Source organism: Eucalyptus grandis, chromosome 3 (genome assembly GCF_016545825.1).
Source record: "Eucalyptus grandis isolate ANBG69807.140 chromosome 3, ASM1654582v1, whole genome shotgun sequence".
Taxonomy (NCBI): domain Eukaryota; kingdom Viridiplantae; phylum Streptophyta; class Magnoliopsida; order Myrtales; family Myrtaceae; genus Eucalyptus; species Eucalyptus grandis.
The window spans coordinates 41,331,109-41,347,802 of NC_052614.1; the positions used below are offsets into that span (position 1 = coordinate 41,331,109).

Below are 16,694 nucleotides of genomic sequence, written 5' to 3' on the forward strand. Positions count from 1 at the left end.
GTATGATGTGCTGCTCTCATTTGATAAAGCTTTCAGTGGGATAAACATGGTTAAACATTGTTTTTAACTTTTACTTCTACTTGTAAATTTTGAGAGTTGACTTTTATTTATTGTTATTCACCTTAATGATTTTGAGTTACACATATTTATATTTGAAATCTATTTAGAGTCGTGTAAAATCTTTTGGTAAACTTTTGAAAGAAAATAGTTTTTAAATTCAGAAACACCGTTGTGAATACTTTCGATAAGTCCATCCAAGCATGTCCAAGCATATCTGAGTTTTGTTTGTAATATTTGTTATTACAATCAATGCTCCATACAAATGAAAATACTGAAATATATAGGATATTCACTTATATCATAAAAAACGACGCTTTGTATAGTCATTAGAGATAAATTGTAAGGGTATGTTCAGTGTAATGGACAATATTGTAATTTAAATATTATTACAAACTAATTGCACAAAGATCTCATTTAATTTGAATGAAAATTCCTTGTTTTCTTGGTTACGGAGGTGGAAACTCAGCTTCAAATACCCTGTAAGCCCCATAAACTATTTAGGAAAAAACACCTTGGATTTGTGCAATAGCCTTGGCACAGAGTAGTTTGCACACGTTGAATGGATAATAAGTGGTTCTTGAATTGGGAATCCCTCAAGTGCACCAGTCACATGTTCACCCTTAATATAGGTAGAGCACTACAATAGATAAAGCACTCCCTTCCGGGTGCCACTGCTAGTAGCACACGGCAACATGGCTGTTAAACTTGTGGTTCAGATTGTACGATCAATGACCTACGATCCCAAATCTACTAAACGATCCCTATCACACGAAAAATGGATTAAAGATAAAACCATTTTAGATTGCCCGTCAAGATCCCTATCACACGTTAAACCACAAAAGTAGCCCATACAAAAATTAAATTTGGGCCAAAATTAGCAATGGCCGGCCTAAAATATTTAATCCGAAACTCCAAATATCACTTAAGCGACAAATTTGTTGGTAGTAATAAAAATGATTTGTGTTTGATAATGAATTCGATGAGGAAGGTTGATGGGCCAGTTACAATCTCGACATCTAAGATGTCGAGATGACAACTGACGATTCATTCTAGGTTTTCTTATAAGTATTTTTTTTGTGCCTTTTATGTCATACTAATAAATTTTCTTTATTTGTTTTGTGTTGCGTTTTTAACTTTTGATACGAAAATGACATTATTGAACGATAATGTAATTTAAAATAGTGGTGGTAAAGTTTTCCAGTGGAGACCTATTTTTAATACCAGTAAGGTCTTGTTCAATTTATTTATGAGTTACAATAAGGTGGGTGGTCTTGTAGATTAGGTAGTGATTATACTAAAAATAGGGACTTTAAAAAGTCTGTATGGCGATCCATAAGCCGAAACTATCGAGGCTCTGTTGAATGTCACAATGAAGAATTAGTTCTAAACATTCATTTCGACATTCTGACATCGAGACGGGTGTTATACCTTCCGAAGTCAGACATGAGTTGAGAATCTTGTTGGATCAAATGTCAACGCATGACAATGTCGTAGCGATTTTAATTGTTTTTCTCCGATTCAGAAAGCTCAGAAGATCAGAAACTTTATAGCAGATGGCTATACGCAATGCCATGAATACGAAATGACCGTGTACAAACTAAGATGATACTATGCCCCTATTCTACGTACTGCTCTTCTCCGATTCAGAAAGCTCAGAAGATCAGAAACTTTATAGCAGATGGCTATACGCAATGCCATGAAAACGAAATGACCGTGTACAAACTAATATGATGCTATGCCCCTATTCTACGTACTGCTCTTCTCCGATTCAGAAAGCTCAGAAGATCAGAAACTTTATAGCAGATGGCTATACACAATGCCATGAAAACGAAATGACCGTGTACAAACTAAGATGATACTATGCCCCTCTACGTACTGCTCTCCACCTTATTTTCTTATCAAGGAAGTGACAACTTGATCTTGTTGAGCTTAACCATGATAGTTTTCATGTCCACTCTTTCCTCAGGCAAGTCCTTTGAACATTCTAGTCCTAACTCTAGGACTGATGAAATTATGCTCTCGAGTTCGAAAGCGTCAGATCTTCATGTTTCATGCTAATGAGTTTGCCATCCATGATGTCAAGCACTCTGTTTGGAATCGCTGCACCTACCCAGAGCCTCAAGCTCATATCCGCATTGAACATTTCATCGGTTGGCTTCTTTCTGGTTATCACTTCCAACAACAATATGCCGAAACTATAAACATCTCCTTTTGTCGAGACTTTTCCTTCCAAACCGTACTCTACAAGGAACATTTTTTGTGAAAAAATAACATTAGAGATTGATCTTTTTTCTCTTTGGGGCATAAACAATAAGATCGAGAGTCATATGAGTGTTAATATATCTCTATTATATTATACAATTATACTAGCAATCAAAAGCCCAAATTAGCTAAAATTTGGCAAATGTACCTGGAGCAACGTATCCGATTGTGCCGAGAGTTTGGGTTTGTGTTTCAAGCTTGTTCTCAGCCAAAATCTTTGAGATTCCAAAGTCACAGACTTGTGCAACTAGGTCCTCGTTTAGGAGAACATTGCTAGGCTTCAAATCACAGTGCACAATGGGTTCCGGTTGGCCATGGTGGAGATAATCGAGTGCCGTAGCGATGTCTACCATTATCTTCACTCACTGATGGAGACCCAAGTTGTAGTTGTTGGAGTAAAGCCACTTCTCCAAGCTCCCATTGGGCACGTATTGCAGCACCAAAGCTCTTAGATCGGCATTCGTGCAGGTGCTGATCACCTTGAGTAGATTCCGGTGTCGGATCTTGCAGAAAACCTCGCATTCTACATCGAAACTTTTTAGGGCGCCTTCAATGTGGAGATTCAGTACTTTGACTACGACATCCATCCCATTGGCTAGAGTTCCTTTGTATACAGAGCTAAAGCTTCCCTCTCTAAGCAAATTGCATTCGCTAAAGTTGTTAGTAGCCGAGCAAAGCTCCCGATATGATATCATCGGGTGGTCAATTCCAGGTGGGTTCTCCACCAAAACTGAAGCTTTTTTGCCAGTGTTCCCATGCTTTCTAAGCAAGCAAATGACAAAGACTAAAAGTACAGCTGATACAATTGGCGCCATAATGTATAGTAAATGGAGCTTCTTGTCCCTTGATGATTTCTTTCCATTTACTTTGCAACGTGGGACTTGAAAAATAGCATTTCCACAAAGTGCTTCATTCCCAATGAATGAGAGAGCCGAGAAATTTCCAAAGGGCCCACCATTAGGAATTGCTCCTGATAGCTTGTTAAAGGACAAGTTCAAATTTTGCAGATATCTAAGTCCTTCCATGGACTTAGGTATTGCGCCAGATAACTCATTGTGGGAGAGATCAAGGAAGTCCAACCCTTTAAGGTTGCCGATTGATTGCGGTATCAATCCTTGAAATGAGTTCCCTGACAAATTGAGAGAAGCAAGGCTCTCCAATTCTTGGATGGAACTTGGTATGGTGCCGGTAAGTTGATTCCAAGAAAGATCAATGCTGTTCATAGCTCTCATTTTTCCTATTTCAAGTGGTAGTCCTCCATTGAAAGAATTGAGTGACAGATTAAGGAAGATAAGTTCTTGAAGGCTCCACAGACTAACCGGTATAATTGATGTCATGTTATTCGAACTTAGGAGAAAGTTTTGAAGACTGCTGAGGTTTCCAATGCAATTCGGGATCGATCCCGATATCCTATTTTGCCAGAGCACCAATTCTCCTAAATTTGGCAAGTAGCATATCTCATTGGGGATCGGTCCTTCGAGATGGTTGTTATCAACATATAGCCTTTGCAAGCTTTCTAATCCTCCGATTGACGATGGGATGTTGCCGACTAGATTGTTATTGCTCAATGCTAGAAAAGTCAATCTCTTCAAGAAACCCATTTCCTCAGGAATGCGACCTCTTATTTGAGAATCTTGAGCGAGTAGAGTTCGTAAGGAACTGGAGAAGTTTTTGATAGATTTTGGTATGGAGCCGTGAAGCGGGTTTTCTCCCAGATCCAAGGTTTGGAGAGATTGGCAATTTGATAAGGCCGATAGAAAACTAAGCTTTGAATGATAAGGCTCTCCTGTGAGCTGATTTGACGAAACCGCGAAGCTTCTGAGGTTCTTCAAGTTGCCCAAACTCATGGGTATCGGTCCGCTAAGTTGATTTAAAGCAGCATTGAAAATAATTAGGTTCGTATAATTCGAAATATATTGTGGGACGTTGCCGCCAAGGCTATTTAGTGATAGATGGACTTCTTCCAAATTCGGAAGGCTTAGTTCGCTACTTGAGGGAAGGCTTCCGGAGAGTGAATTGTCCATCAAAGAAAGCACTCGTAACGAAGAAATGTTAAAAATCTCTTGAGGCACTTCGCCCGTTAGCAGATTTCCCTCAAGGATCATTAAATTCAAATTGACCAACTTGCCAATCTCACTCGGAATGTCACCTCCTATTTGGCCATCAGGTAAGCTCAAGATGCGCAAGCTCGACATGTTGCCAATGGTTCGAGGAATCGCGCCAATCAAGTTGGTACCACCAAGATAGAGTTTTGCAACTTTTGCAAGCTGTCTATGTCTCGAGGAATGCTTCCCTGAAAACGATTGCCTGCCAATGACAACGTGAGAAGCTCTTTGCATTGGGTTAGCGTCTCTGGTAGCAGGCCACTGAATTGGTTAAGAGGCAATGCAAGTATTTGAATGTTACGCCAGCGGTAGCAAAGATCGGAGGGAAGACTTCCAGAGAGATCATTGCGCATCAAAATGACACTCGTGAGCGATTTATTGAAAAGTGCTAATGGAATCGAACCTGTGAGAGTGGCGTTGGCCAATGTAATGACCTGCAATGTGGATATATTGCTCAAGAAGCTTGGAATTTGACCCCGTAAGTCATTTGAGCTAAGGTCCAGTTGTTGCAACTTAGGGAAGGCGCTGAATTCTCTTGGTATGCTGCCCGTTAGTCTATTCATCGCAAGCGACATGACTTTGAGGTTTTGGCATCGGGCTAAGTGAGGAGGAATATTTCCTTCAAACTGGTTCACATCAAGTACGAGTTTCTTTAGACGGCGTAAACGACCGATTTCTATTAGAATCGCGCCATAGAAGTTGTTGTTGCGGAGATCAAGAGAAGCCAGGAAAGAAAGATTGCCTAGGTAGGGAGAGAGTCTTCCTTGGAGATCCATGTGCGAGAGGTCTAAAGCCGTAACTCTCTGCTTGCGGTTGTTGCAAACGACGCCAATCCATTCACAAAACTTTGCTTCAGTGGTCCAGTTGCCACCTTTGATCGTGTTTGTTGGGTCGATTTCAATCGTTGATCTAAAGTGGAGGAGAGCCACTTGATTAGTGAAGTTGCTGGAACAGGAGATGGGCTGAAACATCGATAGGGAAGCCAACATAACATCAAGAAATGCAATAAAGATGAACTTCTCCATAATGAACATAGTATCTTTTGATTGCATCAATAGACAGTTCGCTAATTTGGGCCTGCTCTTAGTATTTTATATCAAAGCAAACCAAATAATTGTCTCAATTTTTAAAAATGAAAACAATGGAAAAAAAGACTAACTATCAAATAATGCCCCTCGATCATGTCCAATTCGGTAAATGGCTTGTTCTTTACGTCTACATGTTCACACTTACTTTCAACTCTATGAGAGTACAAGTGGACCTTTTGACTAATGCTCCAAGGAATAAATGTGAAAGGTTTTGTGATAATTGTCATGACCTCCCCGCACGAGTGATGTTAAATATCTCCTCAAAAGTTGATTGATTGGAAGTTCTATTACTAGAATAGATAATAATACTAGTAGTCTGTCAACTTTTATTCATGCGTCATGTCATATTGAACTTTTAATCGATTCAGTTAAATCACTTTTGATTTATGTGAAATGTCATCCGGTAACGTTCAATTGGTCTAATTAGATCCCCTACTATATTTAATGCGTTTATTGTCATCCTTTCATTAATTAATTTATATGAAATGCATCATGGACACCAATTTGATAAAACTGATGTTGATGGAGCAAATTACGTGGGTTTGGGGCGTGTCATGTTGACTATAAATTGCAAAACTATAATACCCGTTCCTTAAATATGTGCACTATTCATTCTGACGACATTTTCTTTCCTCAAAAACATTATCATCCAGTGGACTCTCCTCAACAGCCATCAAAGGACAAGGTAATGGCTTCAAGGACCTCCGCGGGTCGCAGCTCGTCTGTTTAATATACAGTGAGGGTGGGCTCCACGGAAGTGTACTTTATTTTTACGTGTGGATGCCCAAATGCCTCGCACCCCCAATTCTCCCTGTATTTTTATCTTTTCCTAGAGAGGGAGTACCCTCTTAAAATTTTACATCACGACAATCCCGAAATCCGGATTGAACCAAGATAAAGCTATTTAAGGACATTTTTAGGTCTAACCTATACAAAATGCACAGAAAACTTAGCTCTTTTCTTTAGGCATACTGAAAAATCCTCCCCCATTCTCAATTTGACATGACTTCGATTGAAAGCTTGAACAAGAGTAAGACCACCTTAATTATATAAAGAAAAGGGTTTTGTCCTGGTTTGTAAGCTGTTCTAAAATACTAGTAGAATTCCCGTGCATGTGCTGCACGGGTTCCAACTTCTTCTTCTTCTTCTTCTTCTTTAATGAAAAATTGCTTGAAAGTATTAAAATCGAAACCCAGTGTGGATTTTGGTCCTCTCACTCTGAACTAATAATTTATGGTAACTTCGAATATGATGTCTCAAGTGTAACATTCCAATCCATGACACTGATGAGTTATGAAGGCTTGCGTCATTTATATGAGATCCAAGAGGCTTAGCCGGGAGGCAACGTCAATTTTCTTTTCTCCTCAAACTTGACATTTCAATGCCCAATAATCAAGACCTATTTTTCTTTTGACCTAGCTGGGTTAGCATTCTCGAATTTAATAGGTTGTTATAGCGGATTAACCCTTTCTTTAAGTATAATGCAGTTCTTTGGCATGCAATTGCTTTTAAAAATATGCCATAGTCATGTGTCAAGGGAAATTGTACCAAAAGTCTCATCTAATATATGAAGTGGAATCGAGGAGTAAACCTTTCAATTGCTGCAATAAGTCCTATGAAAATGGAAAAGTTTAATGGAGTATTAAACCATTCCGTGGTTGTAAATTACACCGTGTAATCAAGTCATAAAGTCCTAAGCCTATACTAACAAGTGAAATAAAAGGTTGCCACATAGGCTTTGAGTGCTATTTGGGCTAGTTTCAACATTTCTCCATCGAAAAGATTTGATTTTACTTTTTGCAAAGTTGGTCACTTGATTGCGCTCGTCATATAATTAGGACTCAAATGCATTCTATGCAAAAATCTAAGATTTCTAATGCACTTTTTTTGTTATGTTGGTACAGAGGGATTTCTTGTAGGTGGCGATTTATTTTTTAAGTACCGCACTTGAAATACCTTATGATTTCTGTACATATTGGCTCGAGAAAGGTGAGGGGATGATTTTACCAAATAAGTTAATTTTTAACTTGAATATCATTACGGTTGAATTATAATAAGCAAAGCAAATTTGCTTGAAAAGTGAAGACCCGCATGGGACTCCTAAAACAGATTTCGAGGCTTATTTGTCTTTCAACTGAATCTTTCACGGAAATTACACGAGTCTATCTTTTCTTTTAAATATTGTAAAAGTAAGATTTGGTTAAAAAGAAAGCCATTAACCATCTTTTCTTTCTTTTGGAGTTTCTTGCTCGAGTAATTTTTAATTTTTTTTTTTTTTGCCACATAGAGTACTAATGAAGAAAGTCATTGATAGTGGTTGAACCTCAATCATCTAGACCAATTCATACAAAATATTCAATCTTGAAATTTATTGCTCAATACATTAACATTTTAGATTTCACTAAATATCTTCATCTATCGAAAACCTTTATGTTATGGTACATAGGGATTTTGTTGGACAAACTAGTAACATTTATTTTCTGGCATGTGATGGGATTTGTCCATGCAAAATGGACAAGAGTTTTGAAAAGAAAGGTACTAATTGCCCCACTAATGACTTTAATTGGGAGCCAAGCTCATTCTTTTAGAAATGATGCCTTCTTCGCTACATGTGACACGGGCAAGTAACGTGCATCGTGGGAAGTAATCGAAATGATAGTTCAAACACTTAAAGTAAAAAAAAAAATGTCATGTACAAATGTATCGTGTGTGAAACCATTGAATGGAAATTACAAATAAAGTTAACTATTTTAGAAATTGATCAACTACCAAATGAGCGGTGACAAATATGAGTCATGGACAATGTATGTTTATAGCAACCCATGGACAATGTATGTTCATTAAACAAGTCATCACAATCACACATATGTACACACTTATAAGTGGCTGTTTTTCATCATGATCAACATTTCAAGTGACATGAAGCAAGTAAAGTGCAGTGGGAAGTAATTGAAACGACCGTTCGAACAGTTGAAGAAAAATTTAAAAAATGTCCTATACAGGTCAAGGTCACCAGACACTTTTGGGACCGAGAGAGAGAGGGCTCAGTTATTTACAGAGGGATGAGAGAGAACCAAGCGTGAACGTAGGGGCAGGGGGTCTATGGTAATAGTGAGGAGGGGCGTGAACGTAGGGGCAGGGTGTCGATGATATTAGTGAGGAGGGGCGTCAACGGTGCCAGACGACGGTGGGTGGTGCAAAGTGAGGGGTTTGTGCATGATGGAAGCTAGCACTTGGAGGCTTGGAATTTCTAGGGGTAATTTGATCTTTGTTGTGATTAGATTTTGTTTTAGGATGGAAAGCAATATTTTGAGAAATATGGAAATAGAGTTAAAGGTGCGAAAAGTGTTGAGTCTTTTGCTTAAACATAAATATGCGTTAGTGATGGTGGTTATCCACTACCAACATGACACATGGCATATGATGATTGTTCTGCTCAAGTAAAAACTTGTTTCAGGGTATTTCAGGGTACTTTTATAGCTAATTGTAATACAATACGCCTGCCTAGTCATAAAAAAAAAATGAGAAAATTACTTGATATTTTTATTAAAAGAATCAACAATCAAGATTTTCTACTCAGAATTGATAATCGATATCTCGAAGTTTCATATTTTTTTAGTAAATTACATTGAGAGAAAATTTTCACGCCTCCAATTATCTTTGGTGAATTGGTCAGCATACTATGTCCGGTTACAGTTTTCTTTACTGCAAATTTCTGAGCTTTGTCCGTTATATATGTTAATACGGGCAATGCTCCATATAAATGAAAGGGCAGAAGAACACCACAAGTGCCATAACTTGGCACGCCGGGACACTTAAGTGCCATAACTTCCAAACGGTACACTTAAGTGCCACTTTTTTTTTCAAGTGGGACACTTAAGTGCCACCTCCGGCGACCCTTGCCGGAAATCATACGTGGCACTATTTTATTACTATTTTTGCCAACGTGGCTCGGGAGAGCTGAGTCGGCGCTCGAGTCACCAGAAACGACGTCGTCTCCATAATAAAAGCCCCAAATCTTCCAAAAACGCGTCGTCTCCCCAAATGCCCCAAATCTAAAACCCTAAATCGGCCAAAATCCCTATTGAAGTGCTCGAATTGAAGTCTCGAACCCTAATTTTCATTTGCCCAAAATTCCTTCGTCGAATCTTGGAAATGGAGAGCAGGACTCGCAGCAGCGCCTCAATTTCCTCTCATCGAAGCGAAGGAGAAGGCCAGCGTTTCTGTTTTTGTGGGTTACCGAGTCCAAGAAGAACATCGTGGACTCAAATCAATCATGGGAGAAGATTTTATGGATGCGCCCGATATAAAGAAGCGTCGAAGTGCAAATACTTCAAATGGATTGATGAGAAGTTCTCTGACCGAGCCACAGAGGTGATATTGGATCTACTTCATAAAAGACAGCAATCTTCATCTGTGTTCGTGGACGACTTGGACGATGTTGACTCAATGCAAGCTCAAGTGTCTTCAGTGAAACTTTCGAAGAATGAAGTGTCAATGCACGCTCAAGCATCTTCAACTAAACCTTTCAAGAATGAAGTCCCAATGATGAAGATTGAACGAAAGTGTTACCAAGCGTGTATTATGGTGTTGTTTTGTTGTCTATTGTACTTTATGATGAAATGTAAAGTACTTGAGAAGAATGAAAAAAAGTTTTGACTGCCATAGTTAAAAATGGTGTTGTTCTGGATTAAACGTTGGGTTTTTTCTTTTTGAAAGATGCGAAGAAGTTTGTGTTGTGGAACAAGATCATTGTTGCTTTGTTGTCGTTTGTCTGTGGTATGGACTTGCCATAAGTTTACCATCATCTTCTGTTTTGATGCAGAATCATCTTCTCTGTTTTGCAATGCAGAATCATGTTCTTTGTTTTGATGCGAGACCGACATATACACAAGACAAACATGAGTCATTACCCGAGTGCCATAAGTTGTATTCGGTAATCACGTAAGTGCTAGTCGCGATGAAAAAGGATCACTTTAGTGTCAAGTTATTGTTAAAGTGATCGGTTAAGTGTCACTTGTAGTTAAAAGTGAACAGGTTAAGTGCCAAGTTTTTTAGAATAGGATCAGTTAAGTGCCAATTTTTTTGTCGGTTTTACGTAAAAATTGCGCCGGCCACCAGCACCGGCGACACCACCAACCATCACCACTATCCACACTACACACTTAGGCGCTCAGCCCACCACCATCTTGGTGGTGTTCTGCCTAAGATACTAGTGCAAGGCTCAGCTTGCACTAGTTTGCACCGATACACATGGTGTAAGATGTGCAAGCTGCACACTTGTACAGGTGTAGGTGCGGCTTAAGCCTATAACCCCACCACAAACCAATAATCACCAGGCATCACCATCGGCCACACCGGCAGACCCAGCCACGACATTAGCACCCACCAACAAAGCGGCTACCACCTACCACCAAACATCACCATCCACCATCACTAGATACACCAGCACTCCAGCTATCACCACAGAACACCAACAGCAGCAGCAACAAGTAAAAGCCAGAATCCATGATAAACAACAACATAAATTGACAAGCAGCGCAAGATCATTTCATTGATATTAATATCATCAAGTCTGAGTCTGACAACATTCATTTCATTGATATTTCATCAAGTGTGAGTCTGAGTCTGACAACATCAATGAATGACAAACTAAAGAAAAAAAACAAAAGATAACCATCGATGCATAGACTTTCTATATGCACGACAACATCATCGTTTACATAACTGTTTTTACTCCTAAGCTCCACAAATCCTATCACATCTCATCTCATCAATCAATATGCACGACACCCCCTGTTCGTCCTCCTTTCGATGGGCCTTTCACTTGATTCATAATTCGGCACTCTTTCTAAGCGGACGTGCAACTTCTTCTTCAACCTTCTCAGTATCCACTGACTCAGATGGAGCTGCAAATGTCATAGGCCGAATTGAATCAAAAGGAGCTGGAGCTGGAGCTGGAGATGGAGCTGGAGCTGGAGCTCGAGCTCGAGCTGGGTTCTTTCTCTTATTTTTTTTTGGCACAGTTGATGTTGATGTTTTCTTCTTTTTGTTGGTGCGGCCGTCGATTCTTGAGTTGGGCCGAGATAAGAACCGAACTTCTCCCGGGCTACAAAAAAACAATAAATTGTTAGCAAAAATCTACAGCATAAATTAAATTAAATGCAGCCAATAAAACTTACATTGAGAATGAGTTTGTTCCGGTAGGCTCATCTCGTATACAGGCCATAGCCATATTGTCCAGGAACCTCTTCCCAAGTGCCCCTCTTGTTTGAATAGGGCGTCACTTTCAGGGAACTTGTGATTTGTTGCCCCTTTGTCCACGCTTTCTTGGGCCCTTTAACTTCTGGTAGAGGCTTGTTCGACCCATTGTGTTGGGCGTCTTCTAGATGGCCTTTGTGTACCTGCCCCTTCACCTGGCCTTGTTCTAGTTGTCCTTCCGTGTAGCCCTTCAACCGGTGACACCTCCTTCATTTGGCCTTCGGTGTAGTACTTTTGGTGGTGGTACTTGTGGTGCCCTTGCAGTGATTCTTCCGGGTGGCTCTGTGATGATCCTTGAGGTGGCTCTGTGATGATCCTTGAGGTGGCTCCGTGATGGCCCTTCGGTTGGCGGTTGAGTTCGAACTTGCTTTCTTCGAACTGAGAAAGAGGCGAAAAGATACCATAAATATAATATCGAGACATATAATAATAAAAACTGAATACAAATTGATTGAATTTAGCAGGTATTTCTTTCGCTGCTGAAGAAGTCCGACCAGCCGTGCCGTGATGCTTTTGGGTCAATCCTTCAGGCTGGCCGTGATGCCGCTTGGGTCAATCCTTCAGTGGCCGTGATCTTGCCACTTGGGCCAATCCTTTACCGGCTGTGTTCTACCTTGCCTTCTTCGAACAGGCTGTTGGTTTCATGACTTGCGAGGTTCTTCTTGTGACCTAACAAACACATTACATACAAGGCCAAATAGGATATCATTATGTACATTTTTATGATAAACGACAAGAAAGCAACATAAACATAAAATAAATTTCATGACTTACCGGGGTTCTACTTGTTGAGCGAAGAACAGTCGACTCACTTGGCCCTCTTTGTGTGCATTTCTCCAACTTTGTCTCTTCACTAGGCCCTTCACCTTGCCTCAACCGTTGTTGCTTCCTCAATTGACAACCTTTAATATTGTGGCCTGTTAGGCGACAATAAGAGCACGTGATCTTTGCACCCTCCCGCTCATTCTTTGCTGACCCGAGACCTCTCCCTCCGCCATTCTTCGTCTTCGTTTTGTCCTTCCAATTGTCTTCTTGGTGGCAAGGTAGAGGTGCTTCACGATCCGTGGGCTCCCAAAACTTGCTACTTCTAATTGGCTGCATCATGAACTGATAGGAAGCAAGATACTTTGATTTATGGTACCAATCATCGATGTAATCATCTATATTGTCGCCCTTCAACTGGATGGCACATATGGCATGTGCACATGGAATTCCACTTACTTGCCATGATCTACATGAACACTTCCTACTTCCTAGATTGACAACATACTTATCGCACCCTTCATTATCTCATATCCGTCATCTCCATTCCAAATGGGATGACAATGCGTCTGCAGCCAAGTTGTCATCCAATTTCTTCACAATCCTAGGACCATATTGTCTTGTCCACTTTGCAGCCTCATCTCTTTGTTTCGCAGCCGAGTCATAACCGCAACTCGTATATCTTCAAGCATTGAGATGACTGGTTTGCATCTGGCATCTATTATCTTCGAATTAAATACTTCACAAATGTTGTTGTCGACGTTATCGCACTTGAACTCCTCTTTGAAGAATGCCTGCACCAATGCTTCGGTTCTAGTTGAAATAGGGTAGCACAACCTTCCTTTGTCAAGCTGAAACTGCAGTCCTTCTTTGGCTATTCTAAAGTCAGCCATGTTTGCACTCTTTGCTAATTGCCAAAATTGCAATTGCAGCTTATCCCTTTATAGTTCTTTGCCCAATTTCCGTATATGTGCGCGCACACATTCGATGTTCAGCATGGGGCAACAACTCGGCTACTGCTTAGGAACCAATCCGCAATAATTCAAAGTAAGAAATATTATAGCAAATTACATGTTCATATTACAAAGCAAAGCAAAGCAAACTATTGACTAAACTTTTCAAAAAGCAAGCATTACCTTACATTTGGTCACTCGTGAATGCCCACCCTTCCCGTTTGTTATCTCAAGTCGGCCATCAGATTTTTCAAGAACCAAGACCAATTGTCCTTGTTCTCAATCTTTACAATAGCCCAAGCTAGTGGGAACATTTGGTTATTCGCATCTCTTCCAATCGCTGCCAACAATTCTCCCTTGCACAAGCCCTTCAAGAAACAGCAGTCCAATCCTATAATCCGTCTACAACCAGCTAAAAAACCTCGTCTCCGCATGCATCAAAGCACACATAGAACTTATCGAACTTGGTCCCATGATCAGGAAGTGGTCTCTCAATCACCTCTACATACACTCTACTTGTAGGGTTTGCAGCCTACACTCCCAAGCATACTCCCACCTGCCCATATTCCTTAGCATCTTGACCAATAAGTACCTTTATCACCTTTTGCTTTGCTCTTTTTGCACTGATTCCTAGATACATTGATGCCTACACGCTCCTTCACCAGCATCCTAAAGTTAGCAAGTTTCAAGTTGGGCATCACCTTGATCGAGATCGAAGAAGTGCTTCGACAACCATGAACTTGTTACCCTTTTGTTTTGAAAATTAATGGAACAAGTGTGTTCCTCTTGGTAGGCTCTAATCGAAAAGACCCACTCTTCTTAACAAACGCACCGTAAATCTTCCATGGACAGTTTTTGCTGCGAACACCTAGCTCTTACAAATTTCTTGGTATTTCTAATGAAATCAATATTTCTTTGTGCAGCAATGGAAGAACTCAGTATAGCTTCCTAAATTGTATCGCATCATGGAATTTCATACCTCTTGACAAAGTAGGAGATGCAACAGATGGATCATAGGAAGGAAACTTACTTTTCCTTCTACGCACGGCTCGTTGATCTTCTTCAACTTCGTCTGGGAAGTTGCGGTGTCGATGCTTTCTTCATAATCTGTCTCCCGAGGACCCTTGCCGGCAACACCAACATGCGGGGCCTTCGTCTGTTTGGATGAACAGCTACATGCAAAGTTGCAAATCTATCGACAAAAAGTCCCTTTGTTTTTCCTTGATATGTAAGCTCCTCATCGTCGGCGTCACTTAAGATTAACAAATTTTCAGCTTCGACCAACCCTTCATCGTCATCGTCACCCTCACTTTGGATTCAGCTACTTCCCAATCTAATTCGGTGATGGTGACATCACCCATGTCACACAATCGCTCTCAGTGAACAGCATCTGCGCCCCTCTCCTCCCCATCCTGTCCATCATGACCTACTTCATCTCCTCCTTCTCCTACTTCGGTGGTATACGTGTCATCATGTTCGTCCTCACTATTGTTTTCAACAAACACTTTCGCCTCTTCGCCATGAAGATAATGATATAAGACATCCCTAAAACCATTATCATCTTCCAAAACTCTCAAACCATCTCTCAAGCCTTTCCCGGGAACACGAAGTCTGGTAACTTTTGTACTCTACAAGGCAAAAATGTCACTATATCCCTAACAAATCCAATATAAGATGCCTTCTTTATATCTACAAAGATAGTACCCTCATTCCCCCTCATACTCCCACTCATCCTCCCCAATCACAAAATCTCCACCGTAGTAAACGATGACAACAACATAGTCTTTATGCGCCATTTACGCAACAAAAAGAGGACAAATATACAATTAACTATTTTGGGACCACATTCACAAAGAACAGACAATTGCAAGTGGAGGTCCCCACACTCTTTATTAAAGAAAAGAAAAGAAAAGAAGAAGAGAGAGGAAGATGCGGTCTCGTCGACATTTGCGGCTTGAAAACAACGGCCTCGGGACAAGGACAAATAAAAATTAAGATGGGACCCGACAAACTGCTTTGATTATGCCGTCGCATTTCTTTAAAATATGGAGAGATTCCTCAGCATGGGTCCTCAACAATGCAATTTATTAAACAAATATCCAGAAGTCCCCATCCCCACAACCTTCGATTCTCACATGTGCAAAGTCCAATACTCGAACCCTAACAATCACCAATCATCGCACATTTCACATCCGACCACTACAAATTACTTTCGCACATCACAATTCAACACCTGAATGAATCACATCACGGTGGATGAGGCGACGTCGAGCCCACACCGAGCCCTAATTTCCCCCCTCGAGCCCTACACCGAGCCTATATTTCAATGCCGCTCCTAAACTGTCAATTTGAACCCCCAATAGGATTGTAGCACTACATCTCAGCCATTAAATCTCACATCAAGCCCGACCTTTCCCAGCCGGCCCCCAAATTTGAAGTCCGAGCCTAATAAACGAGTCGGAGCCCTAATTTCACCACGGGGAGAGGAAGAAGAGAAAAAACCTGAGCAAATCGACGGCGAAGCGATGACGGCGCTCGGCGACGGCGACCGACGACGCCGAGCCCGGCGACGGCGACCGACAAAGCGAGCGACGGCGGCGATCACCGCGAACGCGCGAGCGTGAACGGCGATGGATGGATGGAGAGGACGTCGGACCTACGTGAACCGACAAAATGTTAAATTCCAAATAAACGAACGACGTCGTTTTGTTTGGCCAAGTGCCACAGTGGATGGGGCGACGTCGTTTTCCTCCTCCACGTCGCTTTTTTAAAAAAAAATTGCCACATCGGTTAAGCTTGCCGGAAAATGCCACGTCTGCATTTTGGCCGGTTTTCGCGGATTGGCACTTAAGTGTTCCATTTTACTCCGATGATGGCACTTAAGTGTACCATTTTAAAGTTATGGCACTTAAGTGTCCCGGCGTGCCAAGTTATGGCACTCCAGGTGTCCCGACCTCTAAATGAAAGTATTGAGATGTATAGGGTATTCAATATATCACAAAAAACAAAGAATTCATGTGATTTGTACTGACTATCCATTTTTTTTTTTGGTCGAAAGAAAACGTATATTAGATCAAAAGGAAGTACAAGCAGAGACCAAAGCGTCCAAAGAGATAATGTCTGGAAAATAAAGGGAGGGAAAAGAAGCCGGTTGCTAACCGGGCCTTGATCCTGGGCTTTAGCGGCCCGGTCGGCTGCTAGGT

The 16,694-nt window shown here is 40.8% G+C and overlaps 3 protein-coding genes across 3 annotated transcripts; all 3 read right to left on the reverse strand.

Moving 5' to 3' along the window:
• Window positions 1–2,071: 2,071 nt before the first annotated feature.
• On the reverse strand, window positions 2,072–3,450 carry LOC120291855 (receptor kinase-like protein Xa21). The gene is made up of 2 exons (XM_039309607.1): window positions 2,471–3,450; window positions 2,072–2,301 (listed from the first exon to the last, which is right to left on the reverse strand). Exons 1-2 carry the CDS (start codon window positions 2,673–2,675, stop codon window positions 2,072–2,074), a joined length of 435 nt encoding a protein of 144 aa, XP_039165541.1. The 5' UTR covers window positions 2,676–3,450.
• LOC120291856 (receptor kinase-like protein Xa21) lies at window positions 2,685–4,517 on the reverse strand. The gene has a single exon (XM_039309608.1). The coding sequence runs from the start codon at window positions 4,515–4,517 to the stop codon at window positions 2,685–2,687; it is 1,833 nt and encodes a 610-aa protein (XP_039165542.1).
• A 29-nt stretch (window positions 4,518–4,546) lies between these two features.
• On the reverse strand, window positions 4,547–5,452 carry LOC120291857 (probable LRR receptor-like serine/threonine-protein kinase At3g47570). The gene has a single exon (XM_039309609.1). The coding sequence runs from the start codon at window positions 5,450–5,452 to the stop codon at window positions 4,547–4,549; it is 906 nt and encodes a 301-aa protein (XP_039165543.1).
• Window positions 5,453–16,694: the final 11,242 nt, after the last annotated feature.

Excerpts from the sequence above, each read along its gene's own strand:
- LOC120291855 (XM_039309607.1), bottom strand. The coding sequence starts at position 2,675 with ATGGTAGACATCGCTACGGCACTCGATTATCTCCACCATGGCCAACCG. Across the intron at positions 2,302-2,470 it reads AATCGGATACGTTGCTCCAG|AGTACGGTTTGGAAGGAAAA; the intron begins GTACATTTGCCA and ends TGTTCCTTGTAG.
- LOC120291856 (XM_039309608.1), bottom strand. The coding sequence starts at position 4,517 with ATGTCGAGCTTGCGCATCTTGAGCTTACCTGATGGCCAAATAGGAGGT.
- LOC120291857 (XM_039309609.1), bottom strand. The coding sequence starts at position 5,452 with ATGGAGAAGTTCATCTTTATTGCATTTCTTGATGTTATGTTGGCTTCC.